Below are 27,739 nucleotides of genomic sequence, written 5' to 3'. Positions count from 1 at the left end.
CCCAGGTGTCATCATTCAGCCTGTCCCGCAGGACCAGGCTCCCATCAGTGATGAGGATGCCCGGGTCCCCCATGCCACACTGATAACTGACTCACAAATTTATCTTGTCTGAATTCGAATCTGGGTTGAAAATTGACCAGAGCTCATCTGTCAGAGACTGGCTGGTGTGTGGCCTTATAAGGAATTTCTTCTGTAACTTGGTTCATTCGTGTGGTTCCTCTATCAACCCGAGCCCAGGTCCCTCAAGTCAGGGGTGGTGGGGGGGGTCAAATTTCACAACTGCCTCAGAACATTGATACCTTGGCATCATTTTCAATTTCCTAAACCATGTTACACCGTGTGAGGGGCCACTCGGGATCTAAAAAGATCCAGCAGAGCTCAGGGGAGGGGAGGGGAGGGGAAGGCTTGTGTGACTGACACCCGGCCACGCTGAAATGCTTATGGCCGCTTGGCGGGGCCAGCAAGAGGACTAGGTTCACTCTGAGTGCAGCCTGCCTCCCTGCCTTGCTGCAGGAGGCCCGGCCCCCTGCCTGCTGGCTCCGGGTCTGTGTCTGTGGTGGTACAGCCCAGGCCGCCAGAGCCACCAGCTTGGGACCAGGACTGGGGGGCAGGAGAAGTGGTTAGAAAGAGAGAAGGGAGGGCATGCAGGAGGGTGAAGGGGAGGGACGGAGCGGGAATGCGAGAGACAGGAAAAGGGACAGAAGAAGGGAGGGCTGCCGGGGGGACACAGGCAGAGAGAAGGGTGGCAGTCCGATTCTCGGGGGTCCCCAAGATTCCTGCCCTGGTGCACTTGCTCCACAAAATCCTCTCCCCTTGAGCGTGGGCAGCACCGTGAGTGGGAGTGATGCCACTCCTGTGACTAGGTGATGTCTCAGGGCCAAAGAAACACAAAAATAATTAAGGTCTCTCATCAGCTGACTTAATCAAAAGATAGATGATCCTAGGTGGGCCTCACCTAATCAGGTGAGCCCTTTAAAGAGGATCTGGAAGTCAGACAGACTCTCCTGCTGGCAGCAAGAGATAAGGGGTCTGGTGTCACAGGGCTAGTGTCTCTGACCTGAGGGGAGTCTGAGCTGCATACACCCATCCCGTCCCGCCCTGCTTTCCTGTAGCTCTGCTTGGGATTGGACCAACGATCCCCAAGGAGACCACCTGGGTGAACATGCAGTCCCTGACCCCTGGCGTGACCTCCCACCAGACAGGCAGGCTTCCAAAATAACATCCCATCGGACCACACAGACTACATCTCAGCTACCCCGTGGGCCTCCCTCTATCCCGGAAGTGGCTCCCGTCTTGGCCCACACACTCTTATGGTCATCAGGTCCAATCCAGAAAGTCTATCCCGGTCATGAGGAGAATGGCACCAACAGACTAAAACCCACCAGAGCTCCGGATCTGAGGGACCCAGGCCTGGATGATAAAGGAATTGTGGGAATGAACCAAGTCACAGAGTAAGTTCCTTATGAGGCTGTATCAGCTGTAGTCACTTGACCTTCAGTTCGAATTCAGAAAAGGGCTAAACTTCGCAGGCAATACGATTTCAAATCGTTGTGATTGCTGTCTTGTGAAACACCTTCCTCTCTTAGGGTTTGCATGGGACTCACACCCGGGAAGCGAGACGCCTGTCACATAGGAAGTGGTAAAAATCATGTTCTCTTCTGGGAATCCAACTAATTAAACACCAACAGACACAGGTGTTGACATTTAAACTGGTCCAAACACCTCTGCATGACCAACTTCGTGAGCACACGACTGTGACCAGCATCACAAGCCTGGTCCTCGCCCGAGAGGCCTGAATGAAAGACTAGAGAGTCTGACGATACAATTTAGCCTGAAACACTGATGTTACCAAGAATATGAAAGAGCCCAACCCAGAGCCTAAGAGACCATGATCCCCCAAACGATCCCTGTGAAGTCACCAGAAAGAAATATGATATGATCAAGTCATGAAGTGAACAAAAAATACAAAACAGCTCTGGTCCACCACGGTGATAAGCAAACAGGAATTCATTCCCCACAGCGTTTCCTGCGATGCCAGCACTGCCCTCCCATTGCCTCAGGCCAGGCAAGTGTTTTTGGGTTCCCCCCATGCCGTGGGCCAGTGCTTCTGTGTGCAGGACAAACCCATCACCACCTGCCACCTTTGTGAACTATAAACTCACTCTTGAGGTCACAGCTATGTTACAGTTTGCAGGAGAGTTTCCAATGCTTACTTTCACTTCTGCACTTAGCTGGTGGAGAGGGACAGCAGTTACTGGTGATGGCCAGCCCAGGCCCACCCAACCTTGTAGCACCTTCAGACACAGCCAGGGAAGGACTTGTAGATGGTGGTGTGGGTCCCCAGTCTCTGGAGGAGACAGCCAGGGCTGGGGAGTTGGAATGTGGGACAAGGTGGAGAAGCCAGAGAGTCTGGGTCATGGGCCCTAGCTCTCAGCCCCTGTAACTTCTGGAACCTTATCTTGAAGGAATGTGAAACCACTGGAGGGTTTTACAAAGGGACATGGAGGGGCTGACCTCTGTTTGAGAACTAGCACTCTGGCTGCAACGTGGGGAACGGGAAGGGGCTGAGGGAGGCAGTAGGGAATCTAGGAGGCGGGCAGAGGTTGCTTTGAGCCAGCAACCCTGTGAACCTGAACAGGTGGGATGAAGCAAAGCAGGGTGGCCAGAGGGCATTGGCGGGGTGCCAGGAGCCTAGGGTCCCAAGCCCGTGTGTGCCAGCAGCCAGAGAACCCTGGTGAAGAAACCCCACGTGCCATAACCGATGCTTGTGACGCACAGGGTACTTCCCCAAACCTGGACGGGACATCCTGCCTGCCGACCCCAGCTCGCCCCCCAGGGCCTGTGTGGGGCTCAGAGTCAGGGAGTGCCATCACCTCAATCCCCCTAAACTCCCCAACTCAAGGAAGAGGGTGATGGTCCATCGAAACTGGAAGGACGGAAGGGGGTGGGTTTGTGGGATGTAAGACAGAAAGTCCAAAAGGCACAGGGATTCAGAAAAGCAAGCCTGGAAAACAAGACCGCGCACCCTTCCCAGCAAGCAGTCCACTGCCTCGTTGTTCAGCTCCCGTGTTGCTCCTGGGATGCTCCCTGATTGACCTGTAACCAAGCTCGTTCTGTGACCTCAGGGCACCTCCCGGGGTGGCAGCAGGGCAAGCTGGCTTGGCCCTTCCTCCCGGTCCTGGGCTGCCCCCTTCCCTTCCTACAAGAGCTGACAGGAGACGGGCGTCAAGCCCTCAGCATCTGCCTTCAAGGGCTCCAGGAAAGGCAGAGCTCTGGGCCGTAAGCCTCCTCCTGCTCCCCACCACGTCTTTGTTGAGATACATACTAAAAAATATTTAAGATGAAATCCATCAGATCTGCCTTCTAATAAGTAGGGGGGAGGGGGAAGGGGGGGTCTTAAGGGATGTAAGCTGACAGTGGCCGGGCTGGCTGGTGGGCCTTCTATCACAGTGTGCACACCCCCCAGAGCATCAGCACACCTGGGAAAGAGTTAGAGATGCAGAATCGCCTCCCACCCCCAGGCCCTCCCAGTCAGAGTCTCTGGGATGGAGTCCAGCCTGCTGGGCTTCAACATGCCCCCAGTGTATCCGTGTGTGTGTGGGGGTTGGGTGCTGACACTTGCTCAAGTGTGGGGAACTCTGTCTTCTGTTAACCCATCTGTGTTTGGGTATGTTTGACATTTTTCATAATAAATAGGAAATTTTTAAAAGGGAGGGTAAAAGGGGGAGGCAGGCAGAGAGAGAAAGAGAGAGGAAGGAAAGAAAGGACAGAGTCCCCAAACCAAAACCATGCTCAGGGCTGCTAGAAGGTGGCCGGGGGTGTTGCTGGAAACCCCTACAGGGCTGCCGCCTCCCCCAGGCACCCCCCCCAGCTCCCCCCCAGTTTCCCCCCAGCTGCCCCAGGCTGCTCCCCCAGCCACACCCCAGCAGGCCTCTCCAGGGTCTGGGGAGGAGCAGATCCAGCCAGGCTCCTGGCCAGAATGCAGTGTCTTCTCCCCCAATAGGCCAGCCTCACCCTTCCCCCAGGGGCCCCCCACCCTGGCCTTGAACCCCGCAAATAGAGCTTCAGAGACATTGGGCTTTAAAGCAAGGGGCCCTCTGATGATGGAGACAGTTGGGAAGAGAAGCCCCCATTCATCACCACCAGATTCTCCCTAGAAGAATTCTAAAAGGCGGAACCCTTGACTCCACAGAGCCCCCGTTACAATTGACCCTAGACAGACAGGACAGCTCTCGGATGCAGGAGCGTCGTGTATGCCATGGGAGACACGGTGGACACACACAGCAGCAAGGGCCTGACCCCCGAGCCTCTCTCAAATGGCTCATGCACCCCCACTCTCCCAGCAGGGTCTCCAGAGGCCCTGAGGCCCCCAGCCCAGGGTTGGCCGCAGGGGCACACAGGTGGCTGGGGACGAGGGATGTGTCTCCCCCACAAACCCTGTCTCTGCAGTGCAGCTCTAAGGTGTCTATATCCTTCCTGTGGCTCCTACCCATTTAACTACCTTAAGGACCACATGGGCTGACCATCAAAGAACAGGCAGGTGATAAACACCAGCAGGACAGGAGTCCCAGGAGCAGGATCCGCTGCTGTGGGAGGAAGACACGGTCACTTCCTGGAGAGCCTTGTGTGGCCTTGGGGCACCTGGCTCAGGGTCTGCGTCCTCAGCTTCCATGCTCTCCAGGGATTCCGGCAGGGTGTGGAACCCAAACCCCAAGCCCGCACATCCTGTGATTCCAGAAGATGTTCTTATTCTGCTCTGTGACTCTGCAGTTGCTCCCAGTGGTTCCAGAACTCTACCTGGAAGCCAGAAGGGGAGTATGAGCCCTGACTTGGGGGCGATTCTTGACAAACAGGACTGAGAGGCGCTCTTGTCACTTCCTACAGTGAGGTCTGGGGGCTGGAAGGGCATCAGGAGGAGGGCTCTGGAAGTCAGCGGCCACCTGCCACAAGAGGACCCAGAGCCCAAAGTAGGCTCACGCACACTGCTGGAGTGCTGACCTCGGTGGGCCGTGCCCTGTGACCAGGCGTGCTGCCATTTGAGTACAGGTGTTTGGGAGGAGGCTGTCCCCACACATTAAGACCACTGCTGGGGGCCATGGAAAGAGGGCTGAGCCATGGCCACACCTCAGGGACCCCAGGGGCCATCACCTCTGTTCCATTTGCTCAGATGTAACATGGAAATGAGCCACACGGGCTGTTCAGAAACACAAGCGATCTGGCGGCTGTAGAGCATTCTAGAATTAGGAGGAAAGTTTATTGATTGTACACATTCCTTTCAGCCTTTAGGTTTTAGAATCAAGCAGAACTGAAAAACCAGACCATTTTCTCAGGCCGCATCATCTAACCAGAGCTCATAAGCTCTCAGGGAAAGGTTTGCTCACGGGAAGGTAGGAGGAATCTTATGCAGCTGAAGCCTGAAGCAGTGACAAAGAAGCAATTTTGTTTGGAAACCAGCAGAGCCTTCTGCCCCATGAGATCTGGCCCCAGGCTGACAAAGGCTCAGGGATCCCGCTGGGGCAGGCTGGAAACCTCCGATTCGCTGGAGGCCGTGGACACAGGCCCACAGGAAAGCCCCTTACAATGCACTGCCCAGCTCTCGTCTGGACTGGACGGCTGTGCAGGGTAACCACAAGGCTGACACAGAGTCCCTGCCCAGAGGGGCCTTCGCCACAGGAAGTGGCGATAGCCAGCTTGTATTCTGGGTACGTCCCCAAGCCCTCGTGTGCGGCAGCTTCTCAAGACAGGCTGCTGATCCAAGCAGCCGAGTGCAATGGGGGACACCAAAGGGAAGGGGAGCGTGTGAGCCAGCAGCTCACCAACAGTGGCTTGTGCTGTCTCCGTACCCAGCACCCACCACCCCTTGGTCCTCGGCTGCCGTGTGCACTTCACGCTCCTCTTTCCAAAACCCTGGCTTACACGATTACTGTAGGTCCCTCCAGTGGCTTTATGGCCACGCCTGTGAGTACAATCACCACAAGGGGAAGGTACTTTGGGATTGCAGGTGCTGGTGGGGACAGGAACAACACTTCAGAGGGCATTTTGGGAATCTGGGGGGCACTGAAGGCATCATGGTGACTGGAGGCATGACACAGCAGGCCAACCATCCTGCCTTCAGACAGGCCTGCACAGTGAAGAACCTTCCCACTGACTACTCAGATGGAGAGAAGAAACCATCTTATAATTTTCTGATCTACAAACCGATTCCAACGTATGCATAAAATCTAAAATACAATTTGTGCCGCTGTAAGATACACTGGCTGTTTCAGGAATGCGATCAGCACTTCCCTCAATCTGAGGGAAGACGACTTGGCTGTGTTCAGAACTTCCTCCAGAGTCAGGGACCACTTGGGAATGTCAAGGCACCCACAGCCCCAGGCTGCATGGCGTGTGGGTCTCAGCACCACAGGCCTGCATCGGTCTGTGTTCGCGGCTACGGCTCGGGGCATCGTTGGCTCACCAGAGACGGCTCCCTTGGCCTCTGGTGCACCGGGGCTAGAGCCTTTCTCTATCGAAACCCATATTCTCCTAGGGCGATCTACCTTTGTTTTATCTCTTTTCAGTGCAACAGCTGAAACACTGTATTGACTTGACATCACATGTCCCAGCAGATTCTACCACATATGAATCTCATTTCAGGTTAGCAATGAGAATGTTAAAAACTTGTTACAAAAAGGGGGCCTGGGTCTGACAGGGTTGAGAACCACAGCTTTGAAAGTGCAGAATGGGACAGGGGAGCTGAGCCTCTCTACAGCCCCACCACAGGTCAAGGGCACAGGGCTGGGAGCCACTGCCTGAGCCACAGACTAAACACGACACGCTTTATCCATTTTACTTGAAGGTTTGGAAAACAGAAAGTTAAAGACTACAGCATAGGGGCGCCTGGGTGGCTCAGTCAGCTGAGTGTCCGACTCTTGATTTCAGTTCGGGTCATAATCTCTGGGTTATGGGATCGAGCCCCCATGTCGGGCTTTGTGTTGGGGTGGGTAGTGAATTCTGCTTGGAATTCTTTCCCTCTGCCCTTCTCCCTGCTCGCTCACATTCTCTTGGTCTCTATCTCTCTCAAGTAAAAAAAAAAAAAATATATATATATATATATATATATATATATATATATATATACACATACACACACATACACACACATATATATATATGTGTATATATATATATATTTAAATATATATAAACAGACTAAAGTAACTAGTTATCTAAAACACCAAGTTGCCACCAAAGCCAACTCCGGTGAATTCCAGAATAGAATGTAAAATTATTAAGGAATTTTATGATAAAACACCAGCCTTTGGAGAGACCTCTACCTTGCAAGACTGGGCCATGGACCTCCAGGAGCCCAGACCAGGGCACCTGGTGGAAAAGCCCAGAGCATCGGGCACCCCCTCTCCGCATGCTGGGCCACAGCGCTCCAGGTCTCTGCAGACAGAGACCACCCAGGGAGGGGCCTCAACACCCACTCGGGTTCTGGGTCTACCCTTCACCACTTACATGGGCTCTGACAAACTATACCACCTTCTTTGTTATTGGTGGTGGTGTTAATCATGCAATATTTATTTATCTATATCTGATTTCATTATCTTATCTCCAGAAATTAACATACCGTGTTATGTTAGTTTCGGGTGTACAATACAGTGATTCAATAGCTCCATGCATTACTCAGTTCTCATCATGGTAACTGTGTTCCTTAATCCTCATCACTTATCTCCACACCCCCCAAGGCCACTCCTCTCTGGTGACCATCAGTGTGTTCTCTATAATTAACAGTCTGTCTTTTGGACACTGCATCACTCTTGGACGTTAGCTCTCATCACAGGGAACGGGGGAACCAGGCTAAGCGATCTCCGGGAGTTTCCTTTACTTCTAAAATGTTGTATCTCTACACCAGAGGTGAACTGTTTCTACAGTGAGACTGTCAGTTCTCTTTCCCCATTTTGCTACTAGAAATCTCCTGACTTTGCTTTTCTGAATAATGAACTTAAAAAAAAAAAACAACTCCCCACATGCCAAAATAACAAACTGGCCCTATTCAGGAAAAATATTATTCATGTTACTTTATAGAAAGCAGTGACTAGTAGCATTCGCCTTAAACTTCACAAAGTAACATTTACGCAGTGAAACTTCCCAGCACAATCTTCAATTAAGCAGCTACTCCTATACTGATGAGGGCAAATGAACATGTTGCACAATGTCCTCCACACGGATACATTTCTCCACTTGCTGCTTACATCTTTTATATTTTTTTCTGAGCTGAGAGAAGGCCCGCATTTCCTTCAATAGCCTCAATGAGCTGGAATGACAAAGGAAAGCAAGAGAGAGCGACAAATAACCATGTGTGACCGACAGGAGAGAGCATCTTGGCCCCATTTGTGCGGCTGGGCCTCCAGGTGACAGGTGCTCTCTGGTCAATGCATCTGGGCCCCCCTCCTTTCCCCTTAACCTGTTCTACTCACGGTCTTCCCTGCAAACCCCACATTTTTTTAAGGTGTCACAAAAAATTGACATGGCTCCTTCTCAGAATAGGGCTGGACACTCCAGAGCTTTCCTTTATCGGGCAGCACAGGACTATTTACTACATTGCCTCTACTCGAGCGCTACTCCTGGAACAAGCCAGGAGAGAAACAGAGGCCATCATTTCATCCTTCCTTCCTCCCTCCCTCTTTCTTTTAAGATTTTATTTATCTGTTTGAGAAAGAGAGACTGAGAGAGAGCATGTGTGGCGGTGGCAGAGAAGTAGAGAAGGAGGCTCCCGGGAGCAGGGAGCCGGGTGTGGGACTCAATCCTAGAACCCTGGGACCACGACCGACCAGAGCTGAAGGCAGATGCTTAACTGACTGAGCCACCCAGGCGCCCCCAGAAGCCATCATTTCAATTCTCAGTGAGCTTATCTGTCTAGGCAGGGTGGGGTAGAGCCGCACAATACCCAGGAAGGAGGCTTCTGTGGGATGCTGACATATGTAGTACTTACAAAGTTGGTGTGGTGTGAAAATAGAAAAAGAGAAATTTCTGTGGCTCTTTCAGTTTTACTCTTTTTTCCCTTATTTAGAAAAATAAAGTCCACTGAAATTTCTTTTGTCTGGGGTGCCTGCATGGCTCAGTTGCTTAAGCATCTCTCTTCCCAGTGTGGGGTCCTGGGATTGAACCCCTATTGGGCTCCATGCTCAGTGGGGAGTCTGCTTCTCCCTCTGCCTACTGCTTCCCCTGCTTGATGGTCTCACTCGCTCTCTCTCAATGAATAAATAAAAAAATCTCTTTTTAAAAAGACTTTATTTATTCATTTGAGAGAGTGAAGAGAGATAGAAGAACACACAATCTGAGGGGGGGTTGGGTGTTGGCTGGTGGCAGAGGGAAAGGGAGAAGCAGACTCCCGCTGAGCAGGGAGCCTGATGTGGGGCTCAATCTGGGACTTTGAGACTATGACCTGTGCTGAAGGCAGACGCTTAACCAAACTGAGTCAAGCATGTACCCCAATAAACAAAAAAAAACAAAAAAAAAAATTTTTTTTTTTTTTTTAAAGAAAGTTCTTTTGTCGAAAAACTACCAGAGAAAGAAAGGAAATGTTTAATAAAATGAAGATGTCTCATTATGCATTCGGGGCAAGGCCATGTGCCCTAAGAGGCTGCCTTAGCAACCAGAAACACTTCACCCTGCGCTGGGATTATAACACCCCAGAGGCTGCAAAGAGAAGCTCACAGCAGCCACACAGCAGCAGCCACTGGCCAGACCCTCGGTGAAGGACTGTATACAGTGGCGACAGTTATCAGCACCAGCTCTGAGTTAGCAGGCCTATGTCTGAGCCGGCTCTACCACCTGCTAGCTGGGTGCACTCGGGAAAGTCCTCTGACGTTCTGAGCCTCAGTTTCCCCTTTATCTGTACATGGAGATAACCAAACAAGGTTCTGGCAAGGGCTAGGAAAGCCGTCTACAGAAACCACTTAACAGGGCTGACCCTGCAGGGGTCTGGGGATGCTGCCTGTTGTTAATGCTTAACTCATGTCCTCTACCCTCTGTAGCCACTAGGGACCCAGCCCTGTGAATTTAGCTCAGATGGAGTTTAAAGGCTCGGGGAGAAGACAAGCAAGCTGAATCACCCACCAGGAGAAAAGGCCTGGGGGGAATTTCAGAGCAGGGAGAGGAGGTCCCAGCCCACACCAAAAGGCCACTCTATTTCTCTCCCCCTTGGAAGACGACACACCCACTTGCCACAAAATAAAATATGTGAGGATCAGAAATGAGGTTGCTTTGAGAAGGCTGATTACACAAACATACAAATGAAACATTTTTGTTACAATTAAAAGTCCTCATTAAATTAAGATAAATTACTTTCCTACTACAAAGTAGTTAGGCTTTTCCACTCAAGGCAAAACCAGTTACATGACTTTAAAATTGTCAGGTTACCGTATTAAAGAGAAAACCACTTGAGCTCTGGCCCTCGCCCTAATGAATGGATGAGTCTCAGAATACACATTTGTGTTGTTGCTGGTTTTGTTGTTTATTTATTCTGGAATTTGGCCAGAGGAAGGGGATTTCAGTAGTGGTCTCAATCAAACCCATGGCAATTTGGAATTATTACATCGTGGAGAGAGTCAAGATAATGCTTTGTTTCACAAACGTAGAAAAAGAAGCTAATATAATTTTATCTAGAAAGTCTAAATAATGAAAATTCAGTAAATCCATTCCATGAAAATGAGCTTCTTTATTAAAAAAAACAAAAACAAAAACTAAAATTTTGGTGGCCCAAAGGAAAAGCTGTAGGTAACAAAAAAATCCTCTGCTCTCTACCCGGTCTCCAACCTGTGGGGGGTGGGTGGTGGTGGAGTGTAACAGGCTTTTCTTGATAACAGGTTAGTGATTTGAACCTTATGGCCTCTGAGATTCCAAGATGAATGCTTTTAAATATGAACAGATACTTGGAAACTCTGAGTAACTAGTCATAAACAATGCCTCTGCTGAGTCACATAGCCTGATTTTTCAGGGATAACAAATTCCTCCTGAACATTGCCTTTTGAGGAGCAAACTTGTTGCACCAGCAATTGCCCTCACAGCTCTGTAGAAGCTAGATAAGGACCTCTAATCAGGTAAGACTCCAATCAACGTCACCTGAGAACAGCTCGGCAACTATAAATAACTTGATTTCCTGTGCTCAGTGTAAGTGGCAGTTGTGACTGAAGGGTTTTCTTGTGTTTGTTTGTTTTTTTTTAATTTGTGAAGGAGGCTTCTGCTATGTTGTATTACCTCCAGCTGATGAGAAAGTAACTCTTAAAGCAAAAGGGAAATTTAGTCTCATCTCTGCCCTAGGGGGACACTCTTAATCCTATGAGAAAAGGCCTTACTTCACTATTTTTGTATCTTAACTGCTTGGGAAAGTGACCCATCTAAAACAAGGCAGGTTTCCAGGGCTCAAATCTCTGAGCCATGGCAGGTTTTATGACGTTCGTACTGACTGCACCCCCACACTGGGCAATGCGCCTACTTGTCAAGACCTGGGGACCTTGGGACAGGGACCCACAATGATGAGAGTCTGACCCAGGCAGGCTGTCCTCAGGACAGGACCGGTGGCTGGTGAGGGCTTAGTGCCAATCAGTTATGTCGAAAAAGACCAGAGGTGACACAACCAGTCATAAGCATGAGGAAGTTACAAAAGTGAAAGAAATGTATGGTTTCTATACTCAGAGAGCTCCAGGGCCAGAGCTCGCTGTTGTGTAAGGCACCCCCCCCCAACTGTTCATTCAGCACTTCCTTTTATTTATTTTTTATAATTCTATTTTTAAAAAAGATTTTATTGATTTCTTTGGCGAAGAGAGCACAAGCAGGGGGAGCGGCAGGCCTGACATGGGGCTTGATCCCAGGACCCCAAGATCATGACCTCAGCTGAAGGCAGATGCTTAACTGACTAGGCCTCCCAGTTGCCCCTCAGCACTTCCTTTTAACCAGACTTTTAACCTCATAAAAGGACTGAGTTTTACTTCTGTTTCCCAGGCCCCACTCTAAAATACTTTTTGCTACTATTCACTAAAAAAACAAAACAAAACAGAACTACAGGTTCACAATGTCTTCTTGGAAACCCTTGGGGCCAAACAGGTTTCAGAATTCAACATTTTTGGATTTTAGAAGGGTGATAAGTTGCACAGGCCCTTGAGTCTGTAATCACCAGAGTAACAGCCGTCAACCAAGCCATTCCCAGGCTGCAGAGAAATGTGTGAATATTCACAATGAGAGGAACACAGATGGAAAACAGCCTCCCATCAGCCAGGGCAGGCCTTCCCGCCAAATGAATTCTGCCACAACCTTAAAAAAAAACAACAACAACAACAAAACAAAAACAATTTTCAGTTTTTGGAGTTTACTGGGTCCTCGAATTGGGGGTACAGTGGGGCACCTCAATCAAAGCCCGGTCCAGACTCTCCTGTGTCTTATCTCCACAGCACCTCTATGAAGAACGCTTCTCAACCAGATCCAATCCACGGATAAGGGTTAATGGAACCTGGCAGCCAGTGCCACGGAGATCCCATGTTACTTCTCCTCATTCCTCTGATGGCCTGTCCCTCCCGTTCCCACATCCTGATTCTCCATGTTTACTCTTTCTTCAGTCAAGGGCTCCCTGCCCAGCTCTTGGTCCCTTGGAGCTCGACTCCTGCCCAGGGCTAACAGCACCCTGCTCTTGCCATCTATGGTTTGCCTGGGCGACTCTGCAGAACACCAGCATCTCCCAGCAAGCTCCTCGTCCTTCCTCCTTCTGAGGGCCCTTCCCTGCTGGTGATGCACAGATGTCTCCGTAGGCTCCCAGACCCCCAGACACCAGCCAGGTGAAGGGGTAGGAACCAGCTCCAAAGGTCTGGCTTATGGCAGGAACTTTAAACCAGGCAACAGAGGAAGCACACTAACCCAGACATTAAAAATATCCACCTGACAGTACTCAACAAGGAAAGTAACCTTCAAGCGTGGATTCATCAAAGTCTATTTCTATGCTTCTCCCTGGCATTTACCAGGAAGCTCCCCAAGGTTAGGGCAGTCTTATTTATCTTGGATCCCCCGCAAATACCCAGTAGATGATTAATTTCTGCCTGATGAAGGAGTGATTGTGTCCGGGTCACACTTCTATCAAGGCTCCCCAAAAAAACTGGGTGAAATGAAAATCTCCATAGGGTCTCTGTGCAGTACTGACCTCATGGTTCTTTTTCAAAGTGCACCCTTTTGTCTTTATATATTTCCATTCGCAATCACAAGCTGCCCGAAAATGGGTAATTACAAACCTTCCCCACCTTACCCCCTGTCCAGTTTTAATGTCCAACTATCCCCACATACATGATCCCAGTCCTGGGTGGGTACTGAGCTGGATAATTGCAAAATCCCACTCATGGAGGATCCTGCCAAGCCCTGGAGACTCCAGGAGAGCAGCCAAGGTGGATTCGGTGACCCGGGACCATGGAGGTATTTGGAGCAATCAGGCTCAGCCCCACTAGACCTAAAATCCAAAGCGGGATAAGTACTCCAAACTACCCCGGCCGCTGGTGGTACCAGCCTCAGGGTGAGGGCACCGACTTCGGGCACCAGTTCCCAGGTGCCATATATTGTAAAACACCAAACTAGCAGCTGCGACGGAAACTCTCGACCACGCGCCGGCTGGGCTGAGCCCGTCCCAGGCCGCCACTGCAGGGGCAGGGGAGCGACCGAGTTTCTTTCGGTCCCAGCGAGGGGCGGCTCGGTCCGCGACAACGAGTTTTCCGGCTCGTAGGGAGGACCGCGCACACCGGACCGCGAACGCACAGACAGCAGAGCCCGCTCCCGCCCGCGCATCCTCGCGTGGGGACGTTCACTGCAGGGAGTGCCGGCCACGCGGGGCACACCCCGCACTTCCCCGGGCACAGAGGGCAGCGGCGGAAGGTGCCTACTGCCCCGGGGGCCTCAGAACGGCAACCAGGAGCAAAGCGAAAGTTTCGACAACGTGTTTTCCTCTTACCAGTCTCTGAGCTTCTGGGCTCAGACAGTCTATTTCCTTGTTCTGCGTGGCCGCGGGGTTGGTCATCCTGCCCAGCGATCAGTCCGCCTTCTCGAACAACCCGGGAAGAGACTCGCTAGAGTTGTTGGATCCGCGGGCCGGCAGGCTCTCAGCGCCGCCGCATGCCCGGAGTGGCGGGATTACTGTTCCCGGAGACACAGCGCGCGTCGCAACGGGGACTCGCCCTTCCCAGAGCAGGGGCGCGCCTCCGCCTTTCCCGGGCTCGGGCGCGGCCGGGGCGGGGCGCAGGTGGCTGGGGCGGGCGGGGCCGGGGGCGGGGGCACCCGGGGACCGAGGAGCCTGGGCCGCCTCTTGAGCGTTCCGCCCCCCGGGGTCCCCCACCCAGCCGCCCGCGCGCCCCGCCCCCGGGGATTCTCCCCCACCACCCCCTCGCGCTCTCTCCCAATCCCGTGCGCCCCGTCCGGACCGCCCCGAGCCCATGCTGCGCGGTTATCAATCACCGCCCAACCCCCTCCCGCAGACACCGGAAAGGCGGAGGTGGGGGGAAGGGAGGGGAAAGAAAAGACCACAGCCGGCCCCGCCCACAACCCCGCCCCGGCTGCGCGCCCAAAGTCGGGGAAGGGCAAGTTGAGGGGCCTCGGGGAGAGGGGGCTCGCGGGAGCAGCCCACGCGGCGCAGGAGTCTGCTTGGGGAGGGGCCTGTGCGGGTCTGCGCGGCGGTAAGTCCTCTGGGGCGGGGCCTGCGCGGGGGCGGGGCGAACTGCCGCCCGGACCCCGCCCCCGGCCCGTCGGTGTCCAGCCACCCGCGGCTGCCGCCCGGCAACGTCCACCAAACTCCGGCCAGACTGAGCTGTGTTGCCGCAACCTCCGCCCGAGCACAGCAGTACCTGCCGGCGGGGGTACCCCGTTAACGCGTCACCCCGAGAAGGGCCGGCTTCTAGAACCCCAAAACTGCGCCGCCCGCGCCCGCCTCCCGCTCAGGAAGCCCGCGCAGCAAAGAGCCGGGGTGCCAGCGGTTCGGCGTGGATCCGGGGGGCTGCGCGTCCCAGGCGCGGCCGCGAGGACGGTGCGAGGCAGGGGCCGAGCCGGGAGGAGCGGAGTCGCCCCCGCGTGGGAACCGGCACCGGCCCCCCAGCACGCGCCTCCTCCAGCCGCAGGACACGCGTACCTCCTTCTTTAAAAGTCCAAAGGGCAGCGCAACGCCACGTTTCCCGACCTCGCCAGTCTGGGGCAGATTTTCATCGAACACTAACCCGTCCTGGCCAGGCCCTGTGCCCGCTGTACCTGCAGCCTGACTGCGCGCCCTCCTGCTACCCTGTCTTGACTTTGCCCTCCTACCCAGAAGCTCCTTCTCAGAAAGACCACCTCCCCGCCTCAAAACCCGCCCCTGAGCACAAGACTTCGGAGGAGGGCGCTCCTAAAGGAAGGGGTTAACTCAGGGTGGGCTGGCAGAGGAAGTCTCGGAAGACCGGACCTAGTTGAGAGAGTAGGAACCAGAGAATAGAGATGCCAAGTAGATGTCTGGAGTGACCCCCGTGGGAGGAATTCACCAGGCTTTAAGGTGAACACACGCCGAGCCTTCCAAGCTTTGACGGATAGCATCGTTAGGTTTGCCAAAATAACTTTCAAAGAGATTGAAATGCTTACCTTTTAATATCTGTTTTCTTGCTATACCTCTTTTTAAATATGTTAGTGTATTACAATTCTTAATTCTTGGAAGTTAAATTCACTGGAGAAAATAATTTTAAACTCTTCTGCATAAACAAGAACAGAACTTACGGAATTTATCATGGAAAGCAATAATAATTTTAGTAGTAACTTCACAGATGAGAATGACAGAAAATAAAATAGCCTTCTTTGAGACTTCAGTTTGAATATTCCAGTCTAGGTAGGCGAATCCTGAGCTACTAGCCTTCCTAAACCCTGTAACCACATCTTCCAGAGCAGGGCACAGGGAACAGGCTTCATTTGCTAGAAGGCATCTGCATTCTCCCCAAACCCTAGGCCACCATCCAGTCTCTAGGTATCAGCTCCATTAAACCACGCAGGGAAGGGGCTCTGGAATTAAAGCACCTGGTTCAGGGACCTCTGGGTGGCTCAGTGGGTAAAGCATCTGACTCCTGATTTTGACTCAGGTCCGGATCTCAGGGTCCTGCGATCTAGCCCAGCAGTGGGCTCTGCACTCAGCAGGGAGTCTGCTTGTCCTCCATCTGCTTCCCCACTCCCAACCCCCACCTCAAATAAATAAATAGAATCTTTTTTTTTTTAAGATTTTATTTATTTGACAGAGCAGAAGCAAGGGGAGCAGCAGGCAGAGGAAGAGAAAGAAGCAGACTCCCCACTTAGCAGGGAGCCTGATGTGGGAACTGATCCCAGGACTCTGGGATCATGACCTTAGCTACAGACAGGAAGCTCAACCAACTGAGCCCTCCAGGAACCCCAATAAATAAAATCTTAAAAAAAAAAAAAAAACAAAACACCTGGTCCAATTCCTGGTTCTGGCACTCTGAGATTTAGAGCTGGTTGCTTAGCCCTGTGTCTCAAGCTTCATCTGAAACACGCCAGTGGTAATGAGAGTGCCCCCTAGTAGCACCTCCGGGTGTAGGGGAGGAGCACGGGCACCCATGCGCAGACCCCACTGAGCAGCCCTGCTAGAAATGGAGACCAACACTGCTGGCCAGCTACTCTCTTCCCTTCGTCGCCAGAGTCCCTATCCAAGGCTCCCAGGCTCTCCTATCCTCCTCCCCTACAGCAGAAAGGAAGTGGGGCAACGACGGGTTCAAATGGCTGAGAAATACCAATGACCAGCGAAGCCTCGGGAAGGGCTGGCTGCAGAAGCTGTGGGTGGCAAGACACCATCAGGGAGTAAGAAGCAGCTAGCTGACTGCTTTTAGTCCTAGGAACAAACTAACGATACCAGCAATAAAATAATAATAGTTAGTGCCCAGGAGATTTCTTATTCCACAAAATGGTAGCCCATTAGAGAAACCTGCTGTTCTAACATCCTTCCAGATGGGAAGATGCTGCGCCTGAGTGTGTCTTAGTCCAGTCGGCCCTGTGAGATGGCCAAGACTCAGAACCCTTCCCAGCCACAGGCAAGTGTCAAAGTCTATCATAAGAAGAGCCCTGAATCCTGCTTCTTGGTGTTATCATATAGATCCCGGGGCCCAAGAAAAACGTGTAAAGGGTCTATGTAGTTGCCATCTGTTAATTTTGATGATACATGGGTCTCTAACGGAAAGGACCCCTCAATGAAGACCCTTCTGCAAACAGGCTTTTTTTTTCTTTTTTTAAACTCATAGCAAGGCCACTTATGAGGGATGATTAATTAGTAACTGGAACCTACAAACTTGTTTTTGGAAAGTTCACAAAGACATCAAAGTTGGGTGCAGCTATGAAAAGTGACGTGCCTTAGAATGGGACACACTCCAAGACACATTTTCCCAGTGCTCACAGCTCGAAAGACAGCTTGGCACAGTAGTAGACACCCTTTCCCTTGAAGAAGACAGAAATAAACCCTCCTGAGAGTGTCAGGTGAGAAGGAGGACTTAGGAAGCCCGAGGTTTCTATCCTCAGGAAGTTTAGCAGGATAAACCCAGGGTGTCTTGGAGAGGGCTGAGTGGCATGGGGTGGGGTGCTCAGGAACAGGACAGCCCTCCGCCTAGCCGGGGCCAGTGCTCCCCCGGGGTCCTTATATGAGGAGCTGTGAGGTTAAGGCCACTGGTTCACTTTCCCAGTTCTACCCCCTGTTGGTCAGGGTGCCCCTTGTAACAGGTCGACTGCGAGTTTCCCGCTCCTTCCCAGCTGCCAGGCTTGGGAGCTCTGTACAGAGGAAGCGCTGTGGGTTTTGTGAAAGCTGGGTATTGTCCTAGGCGTTCCTAGAAGCCACCAAGCTTGGGATCCTCTGTGCCCTCTCAACAAAAGTTAAATGTCCAACATCTAAAAGAAGAAGTTCTCCAATGTACAACAAGATTATATGCAGGGACTTAATTTCTTCAGGGACCTCTGAGAAAACCAAGGGTAAATAGAGCTGTCTTACTTAGTTCTGGGAACCTCAGAATCATAGCTAACCAACATGCCAGAACATTTAACCAGCGAGACCACACCCAAGCTTGGTTTACTCATCTCCATGGTGTTGGCCTGTTGCTGGATTCGAGCTTCGCCTCCTCCTGTGGTTTGGTTCAAAATGCTAGAACCACAGAGACAAACCCTTCCTGGGATCCCAGCAGAGAGCAGAGGGCAGATGGTGGGGGTGGGGGAGGCGCTCTCAGCCTCCCCTTTGGTCAAATGACAGACACCGAGCCATTTTTCTAAGTCACACCCGTAACTGTTGTTTTCCATGAACATGAATCACTATTCATATTGATTACAACAAAATAAACAACTCCAAATACTTCTACAAACGATGAGCTTATTATTATTATTTAACTTTATATGGATCCTTTTGACTAATATCACAGAACACCTCATGTTAAAAAGCTGTTTCATGAGATGATGATACAGTCCTGGGCAGCCCCTTTCCACTTACAAAGCACTTTACACACAGAGGCCCATGAAGGTCGTGTAACTTGTCTGCAGACCCGAGTTGGAAGAGTGAGGCTGGGCTCACTAACCCAAGTCCCCACTGCAAGTCTGAGACCTTAGGATAATGTGTACAGCCTTGTCCCCACTCCCAGACACCACCCAGGGGTCCCCACTTCCAGCCACCACTCAGGGGTCTTGACTGAAGAGAGAGTCAACAGAAAGGCTAGGTGGTGCCCTCCGTGGTCCCCCAGCCTTAGCCTGTACCAGTAAACCCATCATCCCCTCCAGGGATGCCCACAAAGCCACGTGCACACCCAGATCGATGTGCTAGCCAGCTATGCCAAGAAAACTTAGTGCACTGGTCAGGGACATCTAGTGGAGGGCCAGACCCCGCCTGGCATCAGCAGAAAAAGCTGCACCCCCATGCAGCAGTGAACATAGCTCGTGGCCCGGACGGCCTCCTGTGGACAGAAGCGCCAGCGGCAAGAGTAGCTGAAAAGCAGACTGAGCTAGTTTCCTGCTGGGCCCCACGGTGTCTCAGGTGGTTAGCCTTGGATCTTGGTTTCATTCCAGGTCATGATCTGAGGGTCATGAGATGGAGCCCCACATGGTGCTCTGGCTGGGCATGGAAGCTGCTTGGGATTCTCTTTCTCCCTCTCCCTTTGCCCCTCTCCCGCCTGACTCACATGCTTTTTCTCTCTCTGTCTAATGCTTACGTATGTATGTATATACAGCTTCTGTTTACCAGGCGCTCGCCTGTACTGAATGAGAAAGTACCACATCCTTCATTCTCTCACCTGCCTGTGATGCGGCACTCACCCTCCCCTCCACTAGGAGTGGATCCTTCCAGAATGGGAGGGTGTTCACATCTTGGACCTCGGGGGCAGGGGGGGGTAGGGGAGAGGTGCTTCCTAAATGATAGATGGCTTCGTGGATGATTCTCCTGAGAAAATGGAGGACTCTGGGAGGTTATCGTTAACTCTCACTGATTTTAAGCATTTTATATTTTTGTAGCATTTGGGAATAGAAACTCTCTTTGAAAATAGAATGTCTTTTGGAATTTTTAAAAAAGATTTTATTTATTTATTTATTTATTGGGGGGGTGGGGCAGAGTGAGCACCAGCAGGGGAAGGCAGAGGGAGAAGAAGGCTCCCCGCTGAGAAGGGACCAACCCCCACCCCCACCCTGGGGCAATGAGGGGCTCCATCCTAGGACCCTGGGGTCATGACCTGAGCTGAAGGCAGCGCCCCACCTGGAAGCCCCAGGAATTTTTTTTTTTTTTTTAATAACTACCTACTTACTCAGCAACTCACCAGACTTCTTTCGAACCATTTAGATTTTCTAAGGAAGGTGGCGAGTTTGAGTTTTCGTCACACTACCCCGGAAGTGGTGACAGAAAGCCCTAAGGAGGTGACCAGCAGGCCTGGCTGCGTCATTGGACGGCACGCTGGGTGAAAGTACTGAGAACGTGGGAGCATGCACAGATGAGGAAAGAGACGAGGGGAGAAACATGGGACTCCTACATGTAGAAGTGAGAATTGTGTCTGCAATAAGCTGAGACAGACAACGGAGTGGGTGGGTCAGAGAAACAGACAAAGGGCGTCTCCTAAAAACCACCGTTCGCCAGCTTCCCCAGAAGGCTTCCCCGGTGTTCACGAGCTTCCCAGATGAACATCCATGTTACATAAGGCGGATGGAGGGAAGAGAAGAGGGTCGAGGAAACTTTTAATTTGAGACTAGAAAAACATGGGCACGCTGTTGTTAAAATTCTACAGTTAAACATTTTCAGCGGTTTGGGCATGTGTAAGAAATGGCAGATGGAAGCCTAGTTCGGAAGGCGGGCTTGGGGGGAGATCTGGGTAAGGGGATATATTCATTTGTCTCTTTTTAAGGATGGGAGGGACTTTGGAGGCTGAAAGGTAGGAGCCAAAGGAAAGTGGGGGAAATCGGGGTAGAGGTGGGGATGGGTCTAAGAGACTCTGGTGCCTAAGGGTTGGGGGTGGGACGTGGATGGAATTGGGGTTTGGGCCCTGATTCTGGGCTGAATGGAGCTGAGAGGACCGCAAGGACCGTGGACCACGGAGCTGAGGGAGGAGCAAGGGCAGGAGGAACAGAAACTGATGGACCTGGAACGGACTCCTGGGGCCCCACTGGCGTGAGACCGTTTCTATTTTCCGAGCACAGAGCCCTTCCACGGAGCTCCAGAAAGCCCAACAATGCTGTCACAGGGTAAAATCTGATCCACACTCACCATAATTTCTAATTTATTATACTCTGGAATTAAGTTCATCTCCAAGTGTCCAGGCTTACTAAGTCCATAGCAACCCTGGGGGGAAAATGTATCCATTTTTCCATGCCATCCCTCAGAACTAGTGATCTGAGGCCAGACCAAGGACCTGAGAGATCACAGAAACACCTCCCATATATTATAACTAAGGAAACAGCCACATCCATCTGCAATGAAGTACCTCTTAGGAAAACTAGTTGTGTTTTTTGTGAGCACAACACACCACAAATATCAACTGATTATTCTCTAAACATATAGAAAATGAAACAACTAAAATCTACTACCTCTCAGCCATTTAGGAATAAGTCATGAAAAATCCCCTAAGTTAACTCCAAAACAAAGAAAAAGATGTATTTTTTTTAATTTTTAAAGATTTTATTTATTTGACAGAGAGAGAGAGATCACAAGTAGGCAGAGAGGCAGGCAGAGAGAGAGGAAATAGGCTCCCCACTGAGCAGAGAGCCCGATGCAGGGCTCGATCGCAGGACCCTAAGATCGTGACCTGAGCAGAAGGCAGACGCTTAACCCACTGAGCCACCCAGGCGTTCCCACAAAGATGTATCTTTATGTGCTCTCTGAATAGTCCATTTAAAATGCTTTTGCTCAGAATAAATAGTGACATGGAAAAGTAGGCTTTACTCTGCAGAACTGTGTTCCCTAGCTAACAGAACACCCCACCAATAAGAAATAAACCAAATGCTTCAATATATACTTAGGAACAGAAAATGGTGATTAAATAAATGGAAGCAATGTTTTTTTCTAGGTTCTCACTCATTTATTTGGTTTGGGCTTTAGTCCTCTTGCCTAGGAGTTTGACATTCCAGAAAAGATAGAATCTTCCTTATAGTCAAAGCCACGGAGCAAATTTTTACCCTCCAGAAATCAATCAGGCTACAGGTGTGATTAACAAATGTCATTCACAGAAAAGAAGTGTGGGGAACATAGGACTTTATGATGTGAATTTAAATGGTACCTACAGCAAACAGGGAAATTTAAGGGCAGGTGAGATGAATTCAAAGGTTTAAAAATTACGCACTCCTCCTAATAAGCCATTTGACTTGAAGACGACCTGACTTAAGGACAGATGAGAACATCACCACCTTCTACCCCCGAAGTACGGAAATTCCTGAAACAGCATCCCTAAAATCATCTAAGAAAAATTGAGACGAGTAACACCCTTCAGCATGGCACTAGAAACACAGGCCCACAGCCTGCTGTAAGGTCCTTCCCCTCTGCACTGGAGGCCCCAAAATACAGGGCCACAGTAACTCATCAGCTGTTAGCCTCCAGAGAAGTACCAAATTATGAGCAACTTCTTCATCATCAATTTGTATGAACTGTGTATCTTTACAGAAGACTTTAACATAGAATCAAGAAGTCTTACCTTTGAAAAGTGAGAATTTTAGATGAAATTCAAGGGAAGTTGGAGGAACAGCAAAGACCAGCAGTCTGGAGAGGCATGTTTGGCACAAGAGTGGAAATTCTGGAATGACTGGAGATCAAATAGCCACTCCTGACCACGTCATCTCTGAGTACCAGCAAAGAGGTCAATTAAAGGCATCTTTATACCCAACATCTTGTGGGGCGGCTTTGACCCGCCTTTGAACAAGGGGAAGGCGTGGTTCTCTGAGCCCACTGGAGGCTTTCGAAATGCTTCTTCTGACCAGGAGGTTTGATTTTAGCTACTCAGATTATATTGAAACACCCTCCTCTCGTTCCCACTTCTGTGGAGGCATCCGGTATCGAATGTGGGATCAGACTTTATGAGGAGACTCTAATGTAAATAAGAGAGCTGGGTTTCTTAACCCCTATACTAAGGACATTTTGGGCCAAATAATTCTTTGCTGGGACATCTGTCACGGAAGTTTAGCAGTGTCCTTGGCCTTTCCACCCTGCTTGTGACAACCCAGAATGTCTCCAGATATTGCCAAATGTCCCTTGGGCGGCAAAATGTCCCCAGGGGGAAGCCCAGGTCTAGAGGGGCTCGTACCTTCATCAAAGGTGCCCACACTGTACAAGAACACTGACTTAACTCACACAGATAAGCCACGCTCCAATTCATAGCTACCCAAGCACAGAAATATGGCAAGAAGAATTATTTCAACCTGTTGCTGGATACCTGTGGTCCTCTTTTTTTCTTTTAGTGAGAACTCAAAAGCAGAGCTAGTGGTTGTAGCAGGAAGAAAATCAGCACCAGGTGTTGCGAGACAGGAGGTGGGGCCACAGGGTGGGAAGTTGGGAGTTGAGATTTCAGATGCAGTGTGGGCATGGCAAGGCCAAGGCCAAGGCGGTGATGGTGGAAGTAGACTAAAGTAAGAGCCTTGCAAGCAAGAAGGTCAGAGAATGGAGATTTGCTTCTTGGCCCATCTGGGTGGGTGAGTGCCGAGGAGTCGGGGCTGAGGGACCCCCAGCAGCCTGCACAGCCCCCACTGGAGGCCCAGTGATTCCTGCAGAAAGCCCTCAGTCTCCAAAGTGGAGAGTGGAGGGGGTGGAGAATCGGGCTGGAATCCCTCTGCTGCTCATTCGTTTGCAGTTTCGGGGACTCCCGTGACCCCTTTCAGCATCCTCTGTAAAATGGGATGGATGCAGCCCCCCTAGAGGGCGGCAAGGCACAGTGGGACCCCAGGCTGGCCACCAAGAGCTTGCAGCACATTCTGTCTGTTCTTCCAAAGTCCACAGACTATTTTTCCTGCAAGCGGAGGGGCTCTGGAATTACAGTTCACATACAGGGTTAGAAAAGCCGTGGGGAGTCTGGGTCACTGAATTAGCTTGGATTAGGTTTAAAGCTTTACTCAGCATTTCTGGGACACTCTGGGAGCTTGGCCCTCTGTCAGGCAGCTGCCCCCCCCTTTGAGCCCTGCATTTTGGCTTTGCCTTACAGCTCTTCCCAAAGTCAGGGTTTTAGTGTTCTCATCCTTAGATAGTATATCATGAATATGACAAAGTAGAAATGGATGCATACAGACAAAGACCGGAAGGAAATGCAGAATAAACAACACAGCCGCTCCATTCAAGGGACAGCATTGTGGGAATTTTATTGCTTTTAAGAGTACGTTCAGACATTGTTGGAATGTTCTTTTTTATAATAGGTTAAGGAACTTGAACTTTATTCAGGAAGCAGTAAAGGACCCACTGAAGGTATAAGAATAGGGACGTAGGATTTTGTTTGAATAAAGAAACCCGTAGGCTATAAAACAAGTTGAAAACTGTCCTCATTATTCTTTTCCAAAAATTTCTTGAGTCTCACTACTTACTCTTCTAAAGACTTTTTATTTATTTATTTGACAGACAGAGATCACAAGCAGGCAGAGAGGCAGGCAGAGAGAGAGGAAGGGAAGCAGGCTCCCTGCTGAGCAGAGAGCCCGATGGGGGGCTCGACCCCAGGACCCTGGGATCATGACCTGAGCTGAAGGCAGAGGCTTTAACCCACTAAGCCACCCAGGCACCTCCACTATTTACTCTTCTAGATTAACCTTAGCGTCCACTTGTCAAACATAAAACCAGTCTTGGGCGCCTGGGTGGCTCAGTGGGTTAAAGCCTCTGCCTTTGGCTCGGGTTGATCCCAGGGTCCTGGGATGGAGCCCCACATTGGGCTCTCTGCTCAGCAGGGAGCCTGCTTCCTTCCTCTCTCTCTGCCTGCCTCTCTGCCTACTTGTGATCTCTTTGTCACACAAATAAATAAAATCTAAAAAAAAAAAATTAAGACAAAGAAACAAACAAAAAACATAAAACCAATCTTGTCCCTTAAACTGGAATTTTAGATGTATCATGTTATGTTTATGAATTATTTGGGGATGGATTCACATTTTTACAACACTGGGTTTTCTCATTCGGAAACAAAGCATATCTCTCTCCATTTAAAAAATCTGACGTATCCTTCAGTATATTGTAATAGTTTTGTTCATATAGGTCCTGCATATTTCTTTAGTCCTAAATATTACTTTGAATGGCATCTTACCTTTTTGCCTTAAGTAGGAAAAAAAAATCATTATTGGGGATATGGCAGTGCTATGGATCTTTTTTTTGTTTTTTTTAAGATTTTATTTATTTATCTGACACAGAGAGAGAGAAAGCACAAGTAGGCAGAGAGGCAGGCAGAGGGAGTGGGAGAAGCAGGCTCCCCGCTGAGCAGAGACCCTGATGTGGGGCTTGATCCCAGGACCCTGAGATCATGACCTGAGCCGAAGGCAGATGCTTCACTGACTGAGCCACCCGGGGGGGGGGGGGGGTGGCGGCTCTATGGGTTTTATTTATTTATTTTTAAAAAATGTCATTATAAGTGATTGCAAACTGAACTCCTGGCTTTAAACTGATTTTTTGCATTAGGCGTACACATAATCTGCAAGTGGAACACACATTCCACCTCCTTTCCAGAGCGACACTGCAGATTTCTCTGTCCCATTTGCACATCAGAATGGCCATCAGAGTAACATTCCAGGGGCCCTGGTCTACTGGTCTCACCCTAACACGGGTTCTCCACACTAAGTGAAACAGGCAGGACACAGTGGCTTCCCCAATTAGTACTTGTGCACAATCACCCAAGGCAGGACTCCGAGCTTCTTGGAATTTAAATAGCATTAAAGTTGTCAATAAAGTAAGCAGAGAATCTGTCATCAGTCACCTGCCAAGGGACCCGAAAGGAAGCCAATGACAAGTCTCAGAGCAAGACACTCTCGACTAAAGGCTAGAATCTAGAATCTAATTTTGACCAATAAAAGACACACAGGCAACGCAACTTGGGGAAGGACTAGCACTGAAGTGGGTGGAAAGTTAATTACTGTGGGTGTTCGAATACAATTGCTTTCTGCAGGGCGAGGCCCCTTGGAGGAACACGCCCATGCCAGGCTCAGGTCTGTATGGGCAGGCCCCCCCCACCACACCCCCCCTGCCCAGGGAGGAAGCTTTACCTCTGTCTAAACTCCCTGCCAGCCTCGGGCCAGTGATGCACTCCTCTCTAGGCCTTACTGTCCTCATCTGTAAGATAGGAGAAATGGTGTTACTTACTTCATACGGCCTTATGAACATCAAATGAGGGGCACCTGGGTGGCTCACCCAGATGCCTGGGTGGCATCTGCCTTTGGCTCAGGTCATGATCCCAGGGTGCTGGGATCGAGCCCCGCATCAGGCTCCCTGCTCAGCGGAGAGCCTGCTTCTCCCTCTCCCTGCCTCTCTGCCTACTTGTGCTCTCTCTGTCAAATAAATAAATAAAATCTTAAAGAAAAAAATCAAATGAGTAATTGTTCATAAGGTAGGGCAGATTCTTGGTCTTAATAATGCAAAGTGTTACAAAATAATTCCAGGGGCATGCGTCTAAATCTTACGTAGGAGTCACCATTTACCACGGGGTGTGGGAGTAACTTTTGTCCCAGACCAAGTGCCCTTCCCTATGAGCCTTCCTGCCCCACCCAGCATGGCTCTGCCCGCCCATCTCCTGCTCAGAGGGCACAGCCTGCATGTATCCCCAGTGCTGGTTCAACCCTTAGAATCACAGTAGTAACTGGAATCCGACATCAGGGGGCTCTCACAGGAGTGGCCAGCTACCCTCCCGGAACAACAGGCCTGAGCTTTGCCACCGTTACTGTCTTTGAGGTGCCTGGTCACTTCCTAGCTGCGATTCTGATCTAGATGCTGGACTTGACCTTCGCAGGCCAGATAAGGCAGTATGACTGTGTCTCCAAAGAATGGTATTAGGCAAGAGAAATTCATGAACTTCTCTTTTTGGGTAAAGAGGCTCTCCTACAGTAAGTACAGGTTTTTGAAAAAGAAAAAGTTATCTGCAACTAAGAATATTAAAAAGATAGAAATACTCAGAGATTTCAACTCTAATATTCCAGGATTATCTAAAATTACATTTAGACAAAAACAGAATAGAACTATCTTTATCTCTGGAAGAAGGCAAAGGTGAGTAGATGGTGAAGAAAGAGGTCTGGGACAAAAGGAGGGGGAGGGGTCACACAACTCCAAGGCCTGCCTCCTGGTGGCCACAGGGGAGCATTTCCAGGGGCCTGTGCTAAATGTTTCACATTGGCTTAATAATATCAGATAATATAATGAGAAAACGGGACCTTACCACCCATGTTCTCTTTGTGTTAATCCACATCGAAATTTCTAATTAATTCATATTAAATATAAAAAAGCAATTCATTCCTTCATAAATGGAAGTAACCCCGAGTGTCCATTCAGCAGATACTTGCTGCAGATGGTCCATCCACACAGTGGAAATATTATCGGGCCTGAAAAAGGAGGGAGATCCTGAAACCTGTGGATGAAACCTGAAAACATTATGCAGAGTGAAGGAAGCCAGACACAGAAGGACAAACATTGTCTGATTCCGCTTATACGAGATCCCCAGAATTGTGAAATTAACGGGGACAGGAAGCAGGGGCTGGGGGAGGAGGACAGGGAGTCCGTGTGTTATGGGACAGAGTTTTAGTTTGGGGAAGATGAGGAAGTTCTAGAGAGGGATGGTGATGATAGCTGCAAATGGTGTGAATGAAATTTAAAATGGTTCAGATGCTAAACTTTGTTATGTGTATTTTACCACAATTTTTAAAAAATGGCTTAAAAAAACCCTCCAATTTACTCTGTTTAGGCAGTATCACAAAAGGAGGAAGAGGAACAATGTCAGTGTGGAGTTGTCTCCTGAAAACAGAAGTTGTACAGTGTGAGCTCTAAGAGTCTCCACTCCACATGAAATTGGCCACACAAAAGATCTGGAAATCTGTGTGGAAGAATTCTTCCAAGTATGTGACCAGCACACATCTGTCTTAAAGTCATCTTCCTGCCATGACTCTCTCTACAGCTGCAGTTTGTGGAAGTCAAAAGATTTAAGTCATCATGACCCTACATGAATTTTCAGATACCATCAGCAAAATCAGAACAATTAGGACTGGCAGGATGGCATTCTATGTGGACAGCAGCTAATTTAACTAAAAAAAAAAAAAAAAAAAAAAAAAAAAA

At 50.1% G+C, this 27,739-nt stretch overlaps 1 protein-coding gene across 26 annotated transcripts in view; it reads right to left on the bottom strand.

Annotated features, from left to right (window-relative positions):
* Positions 1-27,739, bottom strand: part of LRRFIP1 (LRR binding FLII interacting protein 1) — a 139,379-nt gene that overhangs the window by 65,308 nt on the left and 46,332 nt on the right. The window contains exon 1 of one of the 26 annotated variants that reach the window (XM_032857584.1): positions 13,970-14,276. The exons of 23 other annotated variants lie outside the window; for them this stretch is intronic. In XM_032857584.1, coding sequence (XP_032713475.1) covers positions 13,970-14,035 — 66 coding nt within the window. In that variant the 5' untranslated portion in view covers positions 14,036-14,276. Of the gene's footprint in view, positions 1-13,969; positions 14,277-27,739 lie in introns of those variants that run through there. 2 more of the 26 variants (XM_032857603.1, XM_032857609.1) reach the window with 2 other exon arrangements.

This window comes from Lontra canadensis, unplaced genomic scaffold (assembly GCF_010015895.1).
Source record: "Lontra canadensis isolate GAN:19392208 unplaced genomic scaffold, GSC_riverotter_1.0 scaffold13, whole genome shotgun sequence".
Taxonomy (NCBI): Eukaryota; Metazoa; Chordata; class Mammalia; order Carnivora; family Mustelidae; genus Lontra; species Lontra canadensis.
Note: the sequence above shows the minus strand (reverse complement) of the source record. Positions and strands in the feature narration are given on the sequence as shown.